We start from the raw sequence: 23,891 nt of genomic DNA, 5'->3' as shown, positions 1-23,891 counted from the left end.
CTTGACCTTTGGCAGCCATCCTTCCCAGAGTTCCTGCCCCTCAGATGTCTCCTAATTGTTCTGAGTTCACCTTACTCCCTTAAGACTAACTGTCCCTTGGCTGGTGCTAGCTCTCCAGTAGAAAGAGGAGGCTCTACCTGTGCCTCTTCGGGTGAGTTGGGGTACGGAGACAAAAGTCCCTACCTAGGCTTTCCAGGCTCAAGCAATTCCTGCCCGGGAACCCTCTGGGGTGTGCAGTGATAGCAGCTCTGGTCTCATGGAGATAGACACCCAGATCAATCAGTGTGTCTATTTGTCTGCTTGTTGATGAACTGCCCCAGACTGTAAGCTTCTGAGCAACCCCAGTTCTGGTCTAGCCATACAAGCTAAGGTTTGCTATTGCACTGGGGAGCACCTCCCAGCTACCTACCTGGTTCACCCAGGGCAATGTGAGGGAAGGAGAAACCCCCAAGTAAAACCCAGTCCTAGTCCAACCCGGCTTTGGTTTCTTGCCCTGTACCCAATATTCCCCTTTCTTCAAAGAGTTTAGGGTCCATTGCAGAGTGAGGCTCTGAACACTATCCTCGCCCCCCTCTCCTCTCAGGCTTCTCCAGGGGTGGGATCAGAAGTTGTTGGCTTCCCATGAGACACTATGGACTCTGGGAAACAAACTGAGGGCTTCAGAGGGGAGGGGGGTGGGAGAATGGGATAGGCTGGTGATGGGTAGTAAGGAGGGCACATATTGCATGGTGCACTGGGTGTTATACGCAACTAATGTCATCGAACTTTACATCAGAAACCAGGGATGTACTGTATGGTGACTAACATAATATAATTAAAAAAATTAAAATTAAAAAAAAAAGAAGTTGTTGGCTTCCTTAACCAGAAGACTAATTCTGAAGAGCCTGTAAGAGATTTATTTTTTCTTGCAAGGAATGGTGCAACTGTTTGTTGCCTATAAATCAACTTAATTTAGATTTCGAGCTCATGGTCAGGCTGGTGGGAAAACACAAGCCCTTTCTCTCTTTATTTTCAATAGGTGATATATTTATATGGCTCAGAAATAAAATATATATAAAGTAATGCTGTGAAAATCTCCTTCCCACCCTGATACATAACCATCAATATTGGTTTCTTATGCATCTTTCCTGGATTTCATTACATATTTACAAGCGAGCATAAGAATACACTCGAAAGTGTTTGTGTGCACACACACACACACATTCTGATTTGCTTCCTTTTTCCACAAAATATGGCATACTGTACAATCTACTCAGCATTTTACCTTTGTTATCTCCCTCAAAATATCTGGTAGATGTTTCTCTACAGAGAGGTTGGTCATTCTTTTCTGCTATCCAGTATCCCATGGCACGGAGGGCTATGGTTTAACTAACCATCTCCCGCTGACACCCACTGAGGTTGTTCATGAACTTCTGCCCTTAAAACAATGCTGCACGGAATAATACACAGACTTTAAACAATGAGGGGAAATGTAAAAATTAGCCTAGGCATTTCATTATGTTTCCCAGTGATTTCTTTCTCCTGCTGCTTTTTCTTCCTGCTGCATTTTTATCTTCCTGGAAGCCAAATGTCTATGCTTTATTGCAGTTTGCGCTTGGCTCAGGGTCATTTTAGCAGTTGGAATTACACAGTAAAATAGAAAAAAGTATATTTGTGGAAGTCCTCAAAGTAGCGACAACAGCAGCAAATCTCACATTTGTCCAGCATCTTCTGCAGCCCTGAGTGCTGAGAGGGCAGGCTGGTGGGGACAGGGCAGGCCCAGCACACAGGGACACAATCAGAGGCAGACCCCTTCATTCTGTCCCAGCAGCCTAAGAAGCCCAGGGTGTGCCAGTCAAGCCGCTCTTCCCATGGCTGAGGACCACCCAGAAGGCACCCAGGAATTTTTTCCTCCACCCACTGGCGCAGAGACTGGAAAGAATGAAAAGCAGGGATTCCAACTGATACCTGCAGCCAGTGTTCAAAGCAGCATTATTCACAATATGCAAGGGGTGGAAGCAAGCCCCGTGTCCCCTGACCAGTGAATAAATAAGAAAACATAGCATATGCATACAAGGGCATGCTATTCGGCCTTTTAAGGAAGGAAATTCTGGCAAATACTACAATATGGATGAACCTTGAGGGCATTACAGTACATGAAATAAGCCAGTACAAAAAGACAAATAACTGTGTGATTCCACTGGTGTGAGGTACCAAGGAGAGTCACACTCAGAGAGACAGAAGGGCGGATGGCGTGGCAGGCAGCTGGCGGAAGGGAGCAGGGAGTTACTGTTTGATGGGTACAGAGTTTCAGTTTTACATAAAAAGAAAAAGTTCTAGAGATGGATGTTGGTGATGGTTGTATAATAATGTGAATGTACTTCATGAGACTGAATTGTACACTTAAAAATGGTTAGGATGGTGAGTTTTATGTGTATTTTACCACCATTTTAAAAAAATGTCTAAGAGTTAAAAAAAAAAAAACACACACATTGGCAACCCCTTGATTGAGGTCCGTCTTTGTGGAAGCAGCTATAAAGGAGACTTTTCCAATCAAATGCTGACCTCAGGGACAAGTACCACGCCAGGTTAGACTCATCAAGGGGGGGGGGCGGGGGGAGAAACACGGTCTAAACAGGCAAAAATAATTGAAAGGAAATTCCTTGTTACTTTTTTTAACTTGAGCCTTTTTAAAAATATATGGAACCTCCAGCAATATTTCTTGTCTCCGCAATTCTTTGGAGCCACTCGAGAGGCCCCTTCGCCCCCACTTCCAGCCCCTGGAGCTTCCTCCTTTATATTATGTAATGCACCAACTTACCCTTTCTGATAACAGCTTCCCCTTCTCTCCGAACTCAGAGTCATCCTTACCTCTCTTCTCTCCCACCCAAACCCATTTCTCACTGAAAATCCTCTGGCCTCTGGACCAAACTATGTCCTCAGGCTAAAAGTCAAAATTCTAATCATGGTGGCATGGCCCGGAACAATCTGCCCATGACCTCTCTCTTCCTTTGCTCCCTCCCCACAGCCTCCCCAGCCTCCCTGCCGCACTGGGCATGCCCCACCTTGGAGCCCTTGGAGCCTTCATTCACACTCATTGGCTCTCTGCCCCCCCTCACCCCAGCTGTGGCCCAGCTCCCTGCACGGCTCATGCCCTCACCTCCCTCTGGTCTCTGCTCAGTGCTCGCCTGTGTGTGAAGCCAAACCTGACCACCCTTTCAAGGTCAAAACACCCCTCCCAGACTGTTCATCTCCCCTAGCCCCCATTGTTGGTTTTTTTTTCCCACTGCATTTACCGTATCCTAGAATACCCTATATCTATCTATCACTTATTTATTATGTTTATTGCTTATTATCTACCACTCTTCCCACTAGAATGGAGTTGTCGAGAGAAACGATCTCTGCTTTGCTCAGGACTGCATTTCCCATGCCTGGAATAGAGCCTGGCTCAGACTAGGCTTGCAGCAAATCTGTGCAGAATGAGCAAGTGAATGAACCCAGACCTGCACCACAGGACCCTAGATTGTCCCCAAAAGGCAACAGCAGGGCTCCTCTGTCACTCTGGGAAAGAGGAGGAAATCTCTCGCAAGGACTTTTATCCCAGCACGTGAATGCATTCTGGGACATCTACCTTATGACACAAGTCTGCCTAACAAGTGAAGATTAGACCTTATAAGTGAAGGAGTACCACCAATTTCAGTACCCAAATTGATATCTCTATTAAAATCACATTTCTGCCTAGTGAAGACACGAAGAATAAAAAATGCACTTGGCGCAAGGGAAAGGCTTCCCCAGGTTGTCCCAAGGACGGGATGAGATTGTCCATGGCGATAGCTTCTTCTGGTGCCTAATAGATATTGGGTGCTCTCTGAAAGGCAGATTCCATTATTTCTTTCATTTCTCCTGAATGCACCTCAGTGCTAATCCAAGGAGCACCAAAATTATCAGACAGGTTGATGCCAGCGGAGATGTAGGTTTAGTCTCTGATATTATATAAAATTCATTTTCCAATATTCTGCAATGTAGCTAAAATTACAATATAAATTGTATAAATATGTATTTACCTAAGGAGAAGGAAGAATACATTGAGAGTAAAATAAATTGAAGACGCCTAGTTGTGTGCACGTGTAAATATTATATGAATATATTTTTTCAATGCATTAACCAAGAAGGTAACAGTAGTCAGGTTAACAGACAGTTGAATCAGGAATACAGTTTCAATTAATGGAAATTGTTATTAAAGGATTTTCTGATAGAGAGAATGGTACATTTAGTGCATCAGTTTTTCTTAAAAGGCAGAACTAGGAAGCAAATTTAAATGGGTCAGGGTAGTAAGAACAGTAACCTTTACAATAAGAAGAAAAAAATCCTTCAGCCAATCCTGGTGGTTTATTTGATCCTATCAGGGTCTGATTTCTCTGGCTTTTCGGAAACTTTTCAAACTTTAATGTTCACTTCTTCCTTTGAAGGAGGAAGTTCACCAACTCTTGTACATACTTAAAGAGATTAATTTTTAAGCTCTCTCCTCTGATATAAAATGTACACCACCTCCTCTCCTTTCATGTACGGTTCCCACTGGGGCAAACCAGGCACAAAATGTTCGAAGAAGCCTCAGCTATTATTAAGGAAGAAATACATGGCCGCTGATCAGGCTAAAGAAATAAATGGGTCAAGAAGATTTTAAAATAAGCCCATCCATTGTCTTCTGTACATCAGCTACTTTACATTCATGAGCTCATTTGGATCTCACAACAACCCTTATAAGTGTAACTGTTATCATCCTTATTGTGCATTTTGGGGACACTAAAGCTCCAAAAGGTAAGATTATATGATGACTAAGTGGTGGAAGAAGGAGGTGAATGAGCACAGCAATCTGTTTCCAGAGCCTGTGCTCTCACCCATGACCCTGCGTACCTCCCAAGCCCTCAGTGAAAGGCCTGCCCAGGCAGATGAGCCACGGAGCATATCTCCCCTGGGGCCAGTGAGAGGAGCACACCAGCCCTGGGTGTGCAGGGACCTCACTCAGGGCAAACGCTGGTCCTTGGGAAATGTTCCCCCTAAGAGAGATGTGTCTGGTAAGAATTCTAAAGGCATACGTGTGGAAGCAGCTGTGGAAATGCACAGTAGTGGGCTAGCCCATGTAGGCAAAGGTGAGATGCAGTGAAGTTCATGAAAGCAATCTGCCACGGGGAAAGTGCAAGCCAAGAAAAGAAATAATTGCAACTTTATTAAAGATGTTCTTAACATTCTTGTGGGCCTGACTGAAGCTTATAAAGTTAAGGCTCTGTATTTTACATCAGATAAGACATCCATCCCTATCATGCACCTGTTCCCTCAACTACAGACATGGGACCCTGCACACAGCACCAAAGTGGGGGTGTTGGACAGGTAGGTAGCACCAGCCAATAAAGAAAAAAAAATAAAAAACAAGATATTTATAAAACCCACTAAAGTAAAGAAACAGCTGTCCCTGGCCCCGGTGGCACATTATCAACAGTTGCATGAGGCAGGAAAAGGTAAGAATGTTACACCCAAATACGAAAGATAGGATAATTTTTTAGATGACTAACATAGTCCTCTTCCTTCCAAATCCACTAAAAAAAAAAAAAAAAAAAAAAAAAAATTTTTTTTTTTTATCAACACTTTGAGAGGTTTTGTCCAAACATGGGAGAACATAAGAAAAGCCAGAAGTAAAATCTTGAACTTTCATCTCATTTTTCCCATTTTTGCTTTCCCTACTCTGACAATTCCACCGCTCAATCACTGTGTGATCTTAGACAAGTCACTCCACTTTCCTAATCTCAGTTTCTTTATCTATAAAATGGGCCTGTGCCATTCCTATGCCACAAACATTGAAGTGATATATCAGGCTTTCATTCAGTTTTTGGGTTCCAGATGGACACAAATGGACTTGGACTCTGGAGATCGGTTCTAACTCTGGCTTTATTGTTATCTACAACCATGACCAAGCCCACCTCCACCCCGCACAATGTTCAGATTACTCAGGACTGGTTAGGAAGATCCTGAGCCCCCAACTCCATCCACAGTTCAAGCCACACACATCCATCATCCCCCCAGACTGGTTTATATATAGGTGACCTCCAGCCTACCACCAATAGGAATGCACATGGGTTGTTGTTGTTGTTTTCAAGATTTTATCTATTTATTTGACAGAGAGAGAGACCATGTGAGAGCACAAGCAGGCAGAGAAGCAGGCAGAGGAAGGAGAAGCAGGTTCCCCACTGAGCAGACAGCCTGATGTGAGGCTCAATTCCAGGACCATGGGATCATGACCTGAGCCGAAGGCAGATGCTTAACCAACTGAGCCACCCAGGCACCCCAACATGAGTTGTTTTTATACTTACAAAAATAAACACAGTCCATTAAAAGGATTATTCACCACAACCAAGTAGGATTTATTCCTGGGCTGCAAAGGTAGTTCAACATCCACAAATCAATGTGATACATCACATTAATAAAAGAAAGGACGAGAACCATATGATTCTCTCAATAGATGCAGGAAAAGCATTTGACAAAATTCAGCATCCTTTCTTGACAAAAACTCTCTGCACTGTAAGGATAGAGGGAACATACCTCAATATCATAAAAGCCATATACAAAAACCCACAGCAAATATTATTCTCAACGGGAAAAAACTGAGAGCTTTTCCCCTAAGGTCAGGAACATGACTGGGATGTCCACTCTCACCGCTGTTGTTCAACATAGTACTGGAAGGCCTAGCTCAGCAATCAGACAACAAAAAGAAAAGGCATCCAAATCAGCAAGGAAGAAGTCACACTTTCACTCTTCACAGATGACATGATACTCTATGTAGAAAACCCAAAAGACTCCATCCCAAAACTTGCTAGAACTGACACAGGAATTCAACAAAGTGGCAGCATATAAAATCAATGCACAGAAGTCAGTTGGATTTCTATACACTAACAATGAAGCAGAAGAAAGAGAAATCAAGGAATCTATCCCACTTACAATTGTACCAAACCATATGATACCTAGGAAAAGACCTAACCAAAGAGGCAAAGGATCTGTACTCTGAAAACTATAGAGCACTTATGAAAGAAATTGAGGAAGACACAAAGAAATGGAAGAACATTCCATGCTCATGGATTGGAAGAACAAATATTGTTAAAAATGTCTATGCTACCTAGAGCAATCTACAAATTCAATACAATTCCTATCAAAATACCATCAACATTTTTCACAGAGCTGGAACAAACAATCCTAAAATTTGTATGGAACCAGAAAAGACCCTGAATCACCAGGGGAATGTTGAAAAAGAAAACCAAAGCTGGAGGCATCACAATTCCAGACTTCAAGCTGTATTACAAAGCTGTAATCATCAAGACAGTATGATACTGGCACATAGATCAATGGAACAGAATAGAGAACCCAGAAATGGACCCTCAACTCTAGGTCAACTAATCTTAGACAAAGCAAGAAAGAATATCCAGGGGAAAAAAGACAGTCTCTTCAACAAATGGTGCTGGGAAAATTGGACAGCCACATGCAGAGGAATGAAACTGGACAACTTTCTTACACCATACACAAAAATAAACTCAAAATGGATGAATGACCTAAATGTGAGACAGGAATCTACCAAAATCCTAGATGAGAACACAGGCAGCAACCTCTTCAACCTTGGCCGCAGCAACTTCTTGCTAGACATGTCTCCAAAGGCAAGGGAAACAAAAGCAAAATGAACTACTGGGACTTCATCAAGATAAAAAAGCTTTTGCACAGCAAAGGAAACAGTTGACAAAACTAAAAGGCAACCTACAGAATGGAAGAAGATATTTACAAATGACTTATCAGATAAAGGGCTAGTATCCAAAATCTATAAAGAACTTCTCAAACTCAACACCCAAAAAACAAATAATCCAGTCAAGAAATGGGCAGAAGACATGAACAGGCATTTCTCCAACAAAGACATCCAAATGGCCAACAGACACATGAAAAAATGCTCAACACCACTCGGCATCAGGGAAATACAAATCAAAACCACAAATAGATACCACCTCACAGTGGCCAGAATGGCTAAGATGAACAACTCAGAAAACAACAGGCATTGGTGAAGATGTGGAGAAAGGGGAAGCCTCTCGTACTCTTGGTGGGAATGGTGTAGCCATTGTGGAAAACAGTATGGAGGTTCCCCAAAAAGTTAAAAATAGAGCTACCCTACAACCCAACAAATTGCACTACTAGGTATTTATCCAAAGGATACAAGCATAGTGATTCAAAGGGGCACATGCACCCCAATGTTTATAGCAGCAATGTCCACAATAGCCAAACTATGGAAAGAGCCCAAATGTCCATCGACACATGAATGGATAAAGAAGATGTGGCATACACACACACACACACACACACACACACACACACACACACACACAGGAATATTACTCAGCCATCAAAAAGAACGAAATCTTGCCATTTGCAATGACATGGATAGAACTAGAGGGTACTATGCTAAGCTAAATAAGTCAGAGAAAGACAAATAACATATGATTTCACTACCAGAGAGGGAGACAAACCATAAGACACTCTTAATCATTGGAAGCAATTTGAGGGTTGTTGGAAGGGGAGGTGGAAGGATGGGGCATTAAGGAGGGCACTTGTTGTGATGAGTGCTGGGTGTTGTATGTAAGTGATGAACCACTAAGTTCTACCCTCAAACTAATAATATACTATATGTTAATTAAATTGAATTTAAATAAATAGATTTGTACTGACCTGTCCACAGGTTTTTACTGCCCAGTAAGACTCCTTATGGGCAAGACTAGAAATGTGTGAAATTTCAAGTCTTCCTCCTTCTTCTCCAACTTCTTCCCAAACTGACCATCTTATTTGTTTTCCAGTTATTCAAGCTAAAATATTCCCATGATGAAAATCCAGTGTATATAAATCTTTGTCCACTTTAAGATGTTTCTGAAAGTGAAATTATGGGGTTATGACCCTTTTAAGGCTCTTGATATACAGTATACCAAACTGTTTTCTGGAAAGCCAGGAAGTACAAATTGATATTCCTATCAGCAATGTAAGAAGTTACACGCCCATCTTTTTTTTTTTAATTTGCCATTATGAGCAGTTTAAAAAAAAAAAAGGTCCTTTTTTTTACCTTCTAATTTGTATTTTTGAGATAAGCAAAAAGGATGAACGTTTTCTTTCAAGTATACTAGTCTTTTTTAGTGAATTATCTGTTCATGTCCTTTTCACATTTAAGTTGCTAAGTCCACCCTAAGAAAATTTGTGAAGCAATTTCTTCCATAGCTGAAAGGGGTGGGAGACTTAACTCGAGACAGAAAAATAAGAAGTGACCACTTTCTTTTAAGTTGGTTGGGGTTCACACTATGCAAAATGAAAGAACATCTACAAAATAAAAATAACTTTAAATATTCATTTCCCTTTGAGGCTTGGCCACAGGAATGTAATTCCAGTCTTCTGCACATGATCATTCTTGCTATTCAAGAAAGCTTTCCTGGGGTGCCTGAGGGGCTCAGTTGGTTGAGTGTCCAACTATTGATTTTGGCTCAGGTCATGATCTCAGGGTCATGAGATTGAGCCCCATGTTGGGCTCCACACTCAGCAGGGAGTCTCTCTCTCTCTCTCTCTTTCCCCCTTTGCCCTTCCCCCCACTTGTATGCATTCTCTCTTTCTAAAATTTATGGATGAATCCTCAAAGAAAAGAAGGAAGGAAAGCTTTCCAAAACTTTAAGATATGCCAAGGAGAAGACTGTTGATGTTCTCTCAGCACCAAAGAAAGCAGATGTGGCTCTGAATTCCAATCAGCGGACTGGATTTCATTCTCTGCATAAGTCGCAGCACATGTTTGACTAGAGATGCCCAAGGATCAGAAACCTGAATCTTTATGTTTTTTTTTCTGGAGGAGCCTTATTGAGGCGTAAAATCACCAATTCAGAACTCATTATATTTGACAACTGTTGAGGTGAACTATCATTTTCAAGTAACAAAACATTGTCATTTTATAGAGAATGAAACTCCAGAGGGTCCCGGCAACAGAAAGTGGTGACAGAGGAAGATAATGATACGCAGTTGTCGAGAGCCCACAGCCGTGCGAGATGCAGGTGTTGACAAAGCTGATGTGGGAAAAGGGAAAACAATGTAGGGCCATCTAAGGTTTGATTCTGAAACTTGCTGGAAAATAAAAAATGGCAACAGAAAATGAATTCTGAAGGAAGTTCAGAGAAAGGTGTTTGCACTAAAAATAAATAAGGCAGGCATAGCCTCAAGGGGTAAAAAAGCAACCATACACTCCAGCCGTGTTTCAGATGCAAGACTACAGAGCTGCCTGCCCCAACGCCGAACGAAAAAACAGAGGCCCTCCCACTCATGCATGTGACCAAAACACGACCTAAAGAAAGCTTAAAGAGAATGATAGAAAAGGAACACTTCAAAACAGGCAAATGAAGGAATTTCCAGATGGCATCCAGAAAAGTCCACCTAGCAAAAGGGATCATAGGTACCACTTAAAGAAACTGTTTTTGACACCAGATGATATGTTGGGGGAAAATTTTGTATCTTTTCACAGGGAAAGCTTTCTTTTGTCTTCAGAGGAACACAACACATTAAATCCAGCCCGGTGGAGTGAAGGTGAAGACCCCCGCCTATCAGAGACACCTCACCGGGTAACTGCGAGATTAGAGGCGGCACCTGTGGCTCCGAGTGGCTCACTGACCTCCCCTCGCCAGGTGATCAGCCACACATGGATGCTGGAGAGCAGAAGGTAAAGCTGTTTTACCTCCCTTCTCTTAGGTTACGGAGGTCCGGGCGAGAAACCGTAATTCTAACATCGCTATTCTGTCTGGGGCGGGGTCCAAGGTTGAGGACAGCATGGCAGGGGCTGCAGGTGCCAGCAAAGAGGAACAGAGAAGGGTCTGCATTTAGGTTTGCCTCCCTTGAACATTCTTTGAGGGCATAGGATGGAATCCTGTTAATCATGTCCCCCTTTGAACTGTGCTTTTTGAGTAACACCTGAGACCAAACTGAGGCACACAGGCCCAGGAAGGCAGCACCCACATGGGGCCAGGCAGGTGGGAGCAGGTGGGACGGGGCTCTGGTTCCACACGGAGGCGGGAGGTGCAGTTCAGGGCAGCACAGCCCACAAAGGAAAAGCAACTGAGGAGAATGAAGAGCTGGCTTGGTGCATGGAGGGAGCAGAAGGCAAAGCCAGAGAGAGGCTGGGGAAGACAAGGAGGACGTGAGATCTGGAAAGAAGGAAAGCCCCTCCGTGGGATGGGTGTTCAGGGACAGCCAAGGTTTCGGGATGGACTGCTGAGCCAGGGCAGTGTCGAGGCTGCCCTGGGTGGAAGGAAAACTGGTAATGGAAGTGAGAATGGAGAGCCAGCCCAAGGAGGGTCAACGGGGCCGTGGTCACTGAGCTCGGGATGGACACACAGACTAAGCCACTTTCTACACGTGGAGGTCAAATAGACCATCCTGCATTTATGCCGCCCTTCTCAGTTCAAAGGGGAGCTGTGCAAACATCTAGGTCCTATTTAGACCAAGATTTGGAATCTTCATTAACAAGAGGTTTGTAGCCCTTCCTCAAAGAAAACAGCACTTTACGCGAAAACAAAGCAAATTATAATCCACAGCTCTTAAAACGTATCCTTTTTTTCTATAGGTATCATTTCAAGATGTTTTGGCTGATGCAATGAGATAAGTTTTGTGACTGCCTGGGCGTTTCCAGAGGCAGGCAGTCAATCACAAGGATTTGAAAGGACTTCCCTTATTTTTATTTTTGAGGCTCAGGTGCACTTTTTTCAGCCCTGCCACTAACTGTGTGGTCCTGGTAAGACAGCTCGCTTCAGTCCTCTCATCTGTAAAATGGGGTGGATAACACCCACCTCCCACAGGCTCCTGTAAAGACCACAGGAAAGAGCTAGAGCGTGCACAGCGCCTGAACCACAAGGCTCCCACACCCCCCAAGTGCCCACCCCAGCTCTAGCCCAGGGAGGAACGTTCAGAGATCAACAGCAGCCTCGTTCACCTGAAGCTTCTCCAGCAGGTAGAAGCGCCCTGCAAAAACAGCTTTGTAACTCCTCACCAATAAATCCACCCTGGAAAGGGAAGCAAGTGGGTTTCAGAGAAGCAGCACGATCTGAGAGGTGGTGGGGAAAGGAATGTTTAGCTAGGAGCGAGCTCTCGCCAGAATTCCAAACTGCGCTCCCTTCAACGGGAGTGAATGCTATTAAAAGTTGTCTTTAAAACCACTGTAATGAAAATCATACTCAACACACTCATATACTTTTTGTTCGCATTTCACGCACAACAACCTAATTTCTTCCAGTGGCGCTGAGCCTGCCTGCGATGCCCTTGCCCACCTGACAGCCTCCCACATGCCCTGAATGCACTCCCCGCCCCTTGTCACCTGGCTACCACCACCTACCTGTCCCTTGAGCCATCTCCTCGGGAGTCCGTCCCTGACAGCACCACTGAGGCCAGGGGAAGCGGACACGGGGATTCACTACACCATTCTCCATAGTTTTGAGTATGTGAAAACCTCCAGGGCGCCTGGGTGGCTCAGTCGGTTAAGCGTCTGCCTTCAGCTCAGGTCATGATGTCAGGGTCCTGGGATTGAGTCCCACGTCCCAGGGCTCCCTGCTTAGCGGGAAGCCTACTTCTCCCCCTGCCTCTGCCCCTCCCCCTTCCCCGGGCTCATGCGCATGCCCACGCACCCTCGCGCGCTCACTCTCGTTCTCTCGCGCACTCTCTCGCGCTCTCTCAAATAAATAAAACCTTAAAAAAAAGAAAATTTCCATAATACAGTCTCTTATAAGTCACTTTTTGACAAAAGAAATGACAGAAAAACACGGTGGGTCTTCCCAAGTATACCGTTTCCACCTGTCCATGACCACATTGCAGCTCACCCCCTAACCAATCCACCAGCTCACGGCTGGGTCCTTGATAATCCCTGGCGTGTTTTATGTGTCCTCACACAGTTTCATACATGCTGAACACATTTTATGATAATTTCCTAGAATATTAAGCACGTATACTCTCCAAATTCGTTTCCCTTGACCTGAGACGAAAAGAAGGAAGTATCTTATCTCAAGAGCTCCCACTGGTGTTAACGTGAAGTCATTTTCCGAGTGTTCCGTGGGGTGGATGGGTTTGGGGAAAATCTAAAAGGGTTGGTATTTTAAAGCAGGAAAACAAAATGTCAGGGAGAAAGAGAAGTTAGGAAGGAAAAACACGTTTTCTTGATCCTTACCCCAAAACGAGCTTCGAGAACCAGGGCACGCAGAGGTTACAAGCAAGCGCTAAGATCCTGCGGACCTGCTGATCAGCATGAGCGTCCCCGCCCTGCCATCCCACCCCAACTGGCTCCACTGGCGCCCACCCTTCTTTCTAGTGCCCGCCCCCTCCTCCAGGCTGCCACGCTTCACACCCCTGAGGAGCCGCTAGCAGCTCTCAGCTTCCAGAAACCTGGCCCAGGGACAGAAAGTGGCAGCGAGCCGGCCATGAAGGCCTGGGTCTTCCCTGACCTCAGTGCTCCTGGTGACACAACAGTAACAGCGGTAAGCACAAGCGACATTCTGGGTGCTGCCACGTGCCTGGCGCTGTCATGCGCACATTACTCATATTTACGTTTAGTCTCACAACTCAGGTGAAGGAATTTCATGGCAGAGGTAACAGACCAAAACCAAAACCCAGTTTGCCTGCCGAGACGTTAGGAGGAAAAGACTTGCAGGAGGAGCCACAGCTAAGAGCCTGGACACAAAGACAAGCAGGTGGACACCAGAGCTCCTTATGATGCTATCAAGGTTTTGTGAAGCTCAATTTGGAGATGAAATGCCAGGACAGGGCTGATCACTTGCTGGAAGGAGACTAGACATCTCGGGGAGATGCTCTGCAGGGAGACGGACAACAGCAGGCACACCGTGTCAGCACCTCAGCTCCACATGGAGCTAAATTCTATTAACTCCTCTGAGAGGACCCACCTGCACAACTAACTCCTACGAAGCCAGAGGACCAACCTACCAAGAGACAAGACCTGTAACTTAGAAGAAAACCGAACACTCAGGGTCTGCGGTTCAGTTCACCCACTCCCCAGACGGCAAGATCTACACAGGAAGCCAAGTCACCACCAGAGTATTGCTTGGTAAACCCTAAGGTGGTGGGATGCCTCACGTCCTAGAAACCTACAACAGTGGCAAGATAAATACCAAGGCCAATCACCCTGGTTTTTCTGGGACAGTCCTGATCGCCAGCACCGTTTACAGTCAGACCGTATGTCGTAAGTGACTATCTCACACATACGATCTTCCTGCCAGGATGGTGGTTATCTACCCTCTGCCTCATTGCCAAGGCTCTGTGTGGATCACATCTTCCAATAACATACTTACCTCAAGTCACTATAACCTGTGTAGTTTGTTATAATTACACTCTGGTTTTGAGAAAACTTGGTACTCAAGAAACACACAGGTCTGTCAGAGCTGGAAAGTATTTTCCCCTTGGTACACGTCAAGGTAACCAGCCAGGTTACCATCATCAGTGTTGTGAGGACTCCGACCTCCACCTTCAGACACTGATGCTTTTTTGTCCCACACTTTGCATATGAAACCCTTTCAGAAGGAGAGACTTGACCTTCCTCTGCATATGAAACCCTTTCAGAAGGAGAGACTTGACCTTCCTCACCTGGGGAAAGTGAGGGCATTAACCCGGATTAGGGGCTAGAGTAGGAGGTTCCAGGAGGGGATAAGCTCTTCCTGGGGAAAGGGGGAGGTCAAGCTTGACTCAGATCGTCACAACTAGATTATGTTCGGAATTTGGTCAAAGTTCTCACTTGAAAAAGGCTTCTGCCTCTTTTTAAAAGTTTATAAACCAGGGCAACCTGGGTGGCTCAGGCGTTAAGTGTCTGCCTTTGGCTCAGGTCATGATCTCAGGGTAGTGGGATAGAGCCCCACATCGAGCTCCCTGCTCAGGAGGGGGGAGTCTGCCTCTCCCTCTTCCTCTCTCCCCATGCTCATGCTCGCTCTCTTGCTCTCGCTCTCTCTCTCTAACAAAATAAAGTACTTTTAAAAAATAAAAAAAAGTTTACAAACCACTGATCTGGACGGTCCTCCACGGTCTCTTCCAAGTGTTAGATCATGTTTTTGAGTCTTAAAGTTCTCTTACACAGAAAATATTTGGAAAGTGCCTTACTATGTGACAAGACTGCTAGGCATGGTGGTATCGACAGTGAACAATATGCTAATAAGTGCAGATTCTGCCCTCATGGGACCTACTAACAGTTTTGCTTTTTTTGTTTTGTTTAAAGAAATGGAAGAGTAGGGCGCCTGGGTGGCTCAGTCAGTTAAGCGTCCGACTCTTGATTTCAGCTCAGGTCATGATCTCGGGGTCGTGGGATCAAGCATGGAGCCTGCTTGAGATTCTCTCCATCTCCCTCTGACCGCCCACTCCCATGCACATGCGCTCTTTAAATAAATAAATAAAATCTTTAAAAAAAAGAAATTGAAGAGTAATATAAATACATGTCCACAGGCAGAGTCACCAAAAAACTAATTCGTGTTTCAAGTGTTAAAATAAAATTTCAAGATTCCTGAAACTCAGCTGGTACACATTTCTTCTTTGGACATTGGCTCAAGTATTTCTTCTCTGCGCACAATACTCAGAAGACATAGTCTGAATGATGCTGCTGAAACCAGTTTTAAGGTGAAAAGTCAAATTAGACTGGATTTTATTAAGTATATATAAATAATCCTCATTTTTCTTTATTTCATCAGTTTGGGGAAGTTAAGTGGAAATTAAGTGAAAAGCAGTAGTACTATGTGTCCAGACATGAAGGCCAAAAGGTAGTCAGTGAAACTGCATTCCAGCCCCAATCTGCCACTCGATGTGCAGTCAGAGAAAGGCATGCAGCGTTGTGTCCTTGGCTGCAGAATGAGGCAGCTGGAATGAATATATGTTGCCTGAGATCACGTGCAGCTCTAAAATTGTTCTGTCCTAATTCAATTATTAGGAGCAAATGCTATGAATTAACTACATACAGCAGGCACTCACAATGAAAAGTAAATGAACGATGAACTCACAGGAATATTTTTAAGGAAGACGAGAAACGCTTGCTGCTTTTTAAAAATGCAGTTACTAGTTTATTCACACTAATTAGAATATATACACAAAAAATGTGTATCATATGTAGCTTCCAAAATATTCTATGTTCCATGAGAACTATGTAATAAAGTGTAAAATGTTTCTACCGCATAACAAAAGAAGAAAAATCAGCATTCCCACGTAATATTAGGAAAATATTTAAGATAATTTGAAGTTATAATAAAACAAAGTGAAATATTACAGAACAGTCTTTTCAGGAAGTAGATTTATAGTCTAGAAGCAATACATTTCATACTTTGAAACACTTTGGTATAAGTGAAATTAATACAAAGCAAAAAAAAAGACAAGAAACTCTACTTTGGTTCTCACATTAATTGAAAGTTTAGCAACGAGGCAACTACAAAGCTACCTCAGATGACAAAATGGAAAACCTCCCCTTTGCCCCCCCCAACACCCCCACTAGCGGACATGCGTGTCCCGGGAGAGCACTTCCCAGGACCTCTGTGCTGCAGGAGCGTCTCACTTCCACAACCATGTGCTCAGCAAGTGCTTGAAAGGCTTCATAAAACCTCAGATTCAATTCGGAATATAAGCGATCTTGGCTATTTCCTCTTAGACACAAATGACCTTGCAGTAAAGCAGCTCGGAACTACAACTCACACTTAAAGTAGAACATAAATTTTTGGAAAATCATATAACTACAGTTTCTCAAGAAGTCCATACTTGAATAAAAGAACATACTACATTAATTTAAAAAAATGCAAGTTTAATAGCCCATTGACAATAGGTTTTTAAGAAATAGAAATAACCGTCTGCATGCCACAAATATTTCTTCATTGATATCACGCATTACTTTGACAGCTGTACAACTAACCTGATCTGAGGAATTTTAATTGCATCATTTTTAAAATTACATTTTCTTATCCATACTGTCCAAACGTGGTACTGATTTTCTTCATTGTCTTTTTGTTCTGTACGCTTTCTTTCAAATGACTTCCTACTTGTGAGAATTCTTTCTGAGCAGATGTTGATGAACCACTTTTCTGTCATCCGTCACAGGAGCAAACTGGGAATGTCCTCTGAGAGTTTTCTCCGCAATGTAATTTCTACTCCAACTTTCTGGAAAGACAAGAAAGTCTTTAAAAGAAAAAAAGAATCGTTGGTGAACTTCGCAAACTTACAGTAATAATATACTAATGTGCTGTTGTTCCTTTCTGAAGTAAAAGAATACTGTCAGGTGCTCAGCTTTACTACACCTGCACTGCTAATTAACTGCCTCCGAAGAGCATGGCCTGTGAGCACAGGCTTCAGGGCTGCTTCTGAAGGGACAAAAGTACGGCCGGAGTGTCCAGTGAGATCAACTAGCATGGTAGAGCTTCGGAACAAAACGAGTATAGGAAGTAAAAGAAAAAATTTCTGTCAAATTCATGTGAGGCTTTTTAAAGAACAATTCTAAAAAGGACTAAAGGAGATAAACCTAAAGAATTATTCAACAGAAGTGCTCTATACTTATGTGAACCATGTATACAACTGACAACTGTCGATATTCTAAATTAATTATTTTATAGTATTAAAACAGTATCAGGAACTTAAGTTCCTGCCCAAATTTTACAACCAAGTATAAGAAGAAAGAAAACAATGAACAGTGAACAAATTATGTGTGAAATGAAAGGTTCTTAGTTTTTCATATTAGGTGATATTAAAATCTTGGAACTACATTGTTTGGGTTTTGTTTTGCTTTGTTTTGTGGAGACAGACTGTGAGGGGAACTTAAGTCATTTCAAAATTCATTTGGAACAAGAGCCAAGACTTATGGTGTACTAAGACCTTGCACTGCCAGACGGTAAAATCTATCAAGTTACAATCCTAAAATACATTTCACGAAGTGTAAGACACCATTAAATGTAAGATGCACCATTATTTTATGTATCCATGAAAAGAAAAGGAAAGGTGCTCAGGATACAGAGTCTAAAAGGACAGAGTCCACCTCAAAAAGTGGGGACACTGGATGGCTCCAGCCTCAATGAAAGGTAGAAAAAAAATAACCCTTATTCTACAAGGGACAACAAAGAAGTCTGCACACATCTTCTTTGACAATGGGAAGAGAAGAAAAAATATTCCTTGGTATTTGAACTGGTCCCCCCGTCCTGCCAGCCCACAGATTTTGTGGTCTGAATTCACACCAGTGGCATAGCCCAAAATATCTCAAGCAGAGAAATTAGTTTAAGAGGACTCAGGGCTGATAATGCGCCCCCTCGCCCCACCGCAGTAAATTGCAGAAAAAAATGCAAACCACCTCGGGAAGAACTCAACCGCCATTTAGGCAACAGCTGATTAGATGATGCGGTCCAAATTTAAAGATAAAATGTGGAATTTATAGGACTTGAAATCAGTGAAATATGGTAGTCTGATAAATAAGTCAATAGAAGAGATGTCCAAAAGCCTAGAAAATAAACACTGGGTACACTTCTCGTGATGAGCACTGAGTTATGTTTAGAAGTGTTGAATCGCTACACTGTACACCTGAAATGAACTTAACACTGTATGTTAACTACACTGGAATTAAATTTTTTAAAAAAATCAATTTTCTCATCAAAAAAAAAAAGAAAGAAAGAAAACAAATACTGGGCATATAATAAAAATGTCAAACCAGAGCATATCACAGAAATATCAATGACAAAAGGGTACCTTTCAATATACGCCACAGGCAAAAAAAACTAAGAAAAAAATCCCCCTGTATTCTTCTAAACTATATTCTTCTAAACTATAAAGTTAAGTGAAAAACAAAACCATTTAAGAACAAAAAAACTAACCATAATTATTGAAATGATAATCTCAAAAGACTGGCCTACCTATTTTTAAAACATGCTCTCTATCCACCCAAACCCCCCAAAATAAAGCAAAAATGAAAGGCAAATGTCAAACTGGAAAACAACTCTGCAGTGACAAAGGGTTTATATCCTTAAAATGTCATAACTATAAATCAGTTAGAAACAAAAATACCCTACACCACACCTCCACACCTTTTGCTCAAAGGCCACGACTAGGCAACTGACAAGAAAGGCAAATGGCCACTGAAATATACCAAAAATGCTCCATTTCACCAGTGATGGAAATATAAACTAAAACAATGATAACAATCCATGGCTATCAAATCAGCAAAAATTCCTAAAATGGTAATACCCAGTGTTGGCAAGGATACAGGAAAATCAGCACTTAAACAGACATGAAAATTGGGCAATCTTTCTGAAACGCAATTTTTTTTAAAGATTATTTATTTATTTGACAGAGAGACAGCCAGCGAGAGAGGGAACACAAGCAGGGGGAGTGGGAGAAGAAGAAGCAGGCTCTCAGCGGAGGAGCCTGATGCGGGGCTCAAGCCCAGGACCCTGGGATCACGCCCTGAGCCGAAGGCAGACGCTTAATGACTGAGCCACCCAGGCGCCCTTGAAACGCAATTTAACAACAGGTGTAGATCAAAATCCTTGGCAAATGTGCAACACTCTTAGATCCAACAATGCTGTATACAGGAATTTATCCCAAACAGATATGTTCAACAGGTACACGCAACTATATGTCAGATTTATAATAAAGTTGGAAATACATCTAAACACCCAACAATGGTAGATAACTTAAGTACTTTAATAACAGAACTATAAAATGGAATACACCGCAGCTACTAAACATCACATATCACCAGAGCATTGTTTATAGTAGTAAAAGATCAGAATAACCTAAATGCCCATCAACAAAGAATTGGCTACAAAAACTATAGTGTAGCAGTCAATGGGATACTACACAGTTGTTACAAAGAATGAGACAGCTCTTATGTTCCAATAAATCGATAAATCTTCTCTCGGTCTCTCGGTCTGAAATGATCTTCTTTCCCCAGATACCCACCTGGCTTACTTGCTTCAATAACATGTTACCAGTGAGTGTCCCTCACCATCTTATACAGAATAGCAACTTGTCCCATCCCAAGTGCACTCCCTCTCTCCCTTACCCTGCTGCTCTATTTTTACCATCTGGCACGCTGCAATCATTTATTTATTGTCCATCCTCCCCCAGAGGAAAGAAGATCCTATCTGTATCAGTGCCCACACTCCCCTCCTTCATCTGCTACCGGGAAAGATGCATCCCTGCTCCTTTCCTAAGAGCAAATGCTTCACTTGGCCTTGGCCCCTTCCCAAACTCCCTTTTCAAGTATTTCCCTCCATGATTACCCCCTTTTACTCTTGCCTTACCAATTTCACCCCCCAATACTGGATCATTCTCAGTAGCAAACACACCTTAATATCATAAAATGTCCCCGCCATCTTATTTCTATTATCTTTCAGAGAAAAACTCTTTCCTCTCTGACCCTTACCTCTCCTCCACCCACTTTACCTCTGCCATGACACAAAAACACCTTTGCTCGAGGTAACCAATCATGTCCTACATTCGCCTCAAGCCAATGGCCAAGTCTTGGTTCTCCTCTTCCTCGACCTCTCTCTCAGCAGCACTGGACACTGCTGGCTACTCTCTCTCGAAGCAATCTTCTCTCAGCTTCCCTGAGATCACAAGCCCCCAAATCTTCTTTCACTTCTTTCACTCCTCCTTGTCCACCAGACCTCTTCTCTTCTCCACCTACACACTCCAAGGTAATCTCATCCTGTTTCTAGCTTCAAATGGCCACGTATATGCTGATGATTTTAAGGTCATTACCTTGAGCTCTGAGCTTCAGACCATCAACTACTGACTTAATACAACAAAACTACGGATTCCCATCCCCACACCTCACAAAAAAACTATGCTCTGTTCACAAGCCTTCTCAGGAAAAGGTACCATAATACACCCAGCAGCTCACATCAAAATCCTAAAAGTCACCCTCAACTTCTTTCCTTCCTTCCTCATGATGAACTTATCTGGAAGTCCTGGACTTCACTCCCTCCAAAACACAAGTGCACTCAATCATCTCTCCCCACCCCTACCACTAGAGCCCTGGTCAACATCACCACCAGCCTCTTAACTGTTCTCCCTTCCTCCCTTCTTGCCCAGCAGTCTTCCCTCCACCCAGCACCCAGAGAGCATTCCTTCTGAAGTCTAAGCCAAGTCACATCAATCTTCCCATTAAAACCCTCCATGTTTCCATTTATACTTAGAGTAGAATGCAAAGGCCCTCCCAGCTTCCTCATAATCAGGCCCGCCCACCTCTGACTCCTCTCCTCCTGTGCTCCCCCCTTCATTTATGACCTCCAGCCCTAGTGGTCTGCTTTCTGTCCCTCAAAGGTGACATGTCTATTCCCATCTCATGACCTTTGCAGCTGCCCTTCCTTCTGCTTGGATCATTCTCCCCATATCCTCAGATGTTCACCTCCTTCTCACCTTTCAAATTTCAACTCCAATGTCATCATCTCAGCAAGGCTTTCCCCAGAAGCAACCCATCACTCACAACATTTTCCTATTTTATCTCCACAAGACCTATCAATATCTGAAATTTACTTATGGATTAGAGCACAGGTTTACTATTGATCTCCTCCCAGTAGAAGGTAAATTCTTTAAAGGTGAGAATGCTACCTTATTTTCCACTTATCCACGGCATGAAAACTGGTGCCTGGCACATAGTAAGTACCAAATAAATATTTGGTACAAATGAGAGACTATTTCGTAATTGAAAATCTGAACTGGGGTAGCTTTTTACATTACCTTTAGTTTATTTTAGTACTGTAATAACAGAAATGGTGAGAACTGATACAACTGTATCAAGAGTCTGTTTATAAAATGGTTTTTCAGACCTCTTACCTACTCTGTTGAGTAAGACTCCCTAATATACATTAGGAAATGATCTAAGTATGCATTAACAGAAAATTGGCTAAGTAAGATGGAATACAGCCACACAAGAGATTATTACTATGCAGCCATGAAAGAGAATGAAAAAGATACAAGCTAATACGGAAATCTGTGCAAGTTATAAAGCTGATTGAAAGCATCAAGTTGCAAAACAATATGTTCAATGAGATCCCTTTGTTTTTACATGCACGTACATTTGACTGGATGTGCACAGGGCAATCCAAGGAAACCCAACTGAAAGTGGTTATCTCTCCAAAATAAGAAGGCGGAAGCTGAACTTAACATTTATTATTTAAATTAAAATTAAAAAGTGCCAGGAACAGAGCACCTGGGTGGTTCAGTCAGTTAAGTATCTGTTTTCTGCACAGGTCATGATCCCATGGTCCTGGGACAGAGCCCCACATCGGGCTCCCTGCTCAGTGGGGAGCCTGGTTCTCCCTCTGCCTGCCGCTCTCCCTGCTTGTGCACGTGCACGCACTCGCTCTCTCTCTCTAACAAATAAAGAAATAAAATCTTTAAAATAAAATAAAAAATAAAAGGATTAGATATAACTGCCACTGTCCTTTCCCCGTCATTCATGTCTTAAATGTACACACAGTGCCTGCAACCATGGGAGCCATCTTGTAATTATGGATTAAGAACCGACATGCAGGTAAAAAGGTGCCAACAATGTGAATGTCCAGTGACATCACTCGACAGATGAACCCTTCCCGTTACACAAGAAAAATAAACCTCTATTCATTTAAGGTACAGTGAGTTGGATTCTGTTATCTACAACCAAAGGAATTCCTAACTGATGTTCCTGGAAATACCTTTTAGAAAGAAACCAAAAATAAAAGAACTCAAATTTTATGCAGAATTAGGAAGAAAACTGTAACATGTCAGATATGTAGCTTGCAAACCAATTCCCCTCTTTAATGTCTCTACTCTAAGATTTTTTTTAAAAAGAAAAAAGAAACACTAGGAACAAACAGAAAAAAGAGAAAATTATAGTTAACATCAACTCCATAAAAAAGACTTCTGAGGGGCACCCAGCTGGTTTGGTTGGTGGAGCACACGGCTCTTGATCTCAGGGTCATGAGTTCCACCCCCACGTTGGACATAGAGATTACTTAAAAAAAAAAGAAAGGATTTCAGAATGAAACATTCAGATTGTACACGCACAATAAAGATAAACTCACACAGTGAGACTGAAGTCCAATCAGTGCTGGGGTTGTTCTGGACTAATGTTCATTGTTCGATAAATTTCTTTAAGTAACAACAGGGCAGTATCTTCAGATTCCCTATCACAAAGAAAAGGACACTTTTACTTAAAAGACCATTAGTAGAAATTAACCTCTATGCATAAAGGTGGAAAATGCAGCTTTTGTTGTATTCAACCCTACCTAAGAAAGGCAAACAACAATAAAGTAGTGTAGTCTTAAAGCTGTCCTTAAACACTGGATGGATACCGATCAGCTACAAAAGAGCTGTGCTGTAATCCTCCACGGTGACAGGGGACATCTGAAAGGATGGCTTTTCAGTCCCTACCACTCCCATTCTGTGAAAGGTAGCCCTACAAAATCAGTGTGCAAGTACCAAAGGCCTTTGGTCAAAGAGAGAGGACACACTGCCATCTTGTGGATAATATAGGGGGAAAATACTGATTTTGAATATATGGCCTTTGTAATTAACACTCCATCATAAGTGAGAAATCAGTTAAACAGTCTCCCTAAACTGCTGTATGTGCTAGCAGCTAAAAGCCGCATGAATGTTATCAAAGAAGAAACCACTTACCAATAGCATAAATGACTCTGAAGAGCGAAAAGATATTCATTAAAACTCTCTATTGGCTTTTCTTGAAGAACGTAGTCAATTCGGCGGCCTCCGTTTAGCATTCCAACCTTTCCTAAGTAGTCCTCATCCTTGGAAAAATCTGGACTTTCAACAATCTTTTCTGCTAGAATTTAAACCATTTCAATATCAAAGTCAATCACTTAATCATTATC

The 23,891-nt window shown here is 42.7% G+C and overlaps 1 protein-coding gene across 4 annotated transcripts in view; it reads right to left on the bottom strand.

The window, feature by feature from the left end:
* Nucleotides 1–16,086: 16,086 nt before the first annotated feature.
* SEC23IP (SEC23 interacting protein) overlaps nt 16,087–23,891 on the bottom strand; it is a 43,036-nt gene continuing 35,231 nt past the window's right edge. Inside the window, exons 17-19 of one of the 4 annotated variants that reach the window (XM_034663364.1) lie at nt 23,680–23,842; nt 23,085–23,186; nt 16,087–17,211 (exon numbers count right to left, since the gene is read on the bottom strand). In XM_034663364.1, the coding sequence (XP_034519255.1) occupies nt 23,105–23,186; nt 23,680–23,842 (245 nt within the window). In that variant the 3' untranslated portion in view covers nt 16,087–17,211; nt 23,085–23,104. The remainder of the gene's footprint in view (nt 17,212–23,084; nt 23,187–23,679; nt 23,843–23,891) is intronic. The other 3 variants (XM_034663365.1, XM_034663366.1, XM_011219982.3) reach the window with 3 other exon arrangements.

This window comes from Ailuropoda melanoleuca, chromosome 6, assembly GCF_002007445.2.
Source record: "Ailuropoda melanoleuca isolate Jingjing chromosome 6, ASM200744v2, whole genome shotgun sequence".
Taxonomy (NCBI): Eukaryota; Metazoa; Chordata; class Mammalia; order Carnivora; family Ursidae; genus Ailuropoda; species Ailuropoda melanoleuca.
Note: the sequence above shows the minus strand (reverse complement) of the source record. Positions and strands in the feature narration are given on the sequence as shown.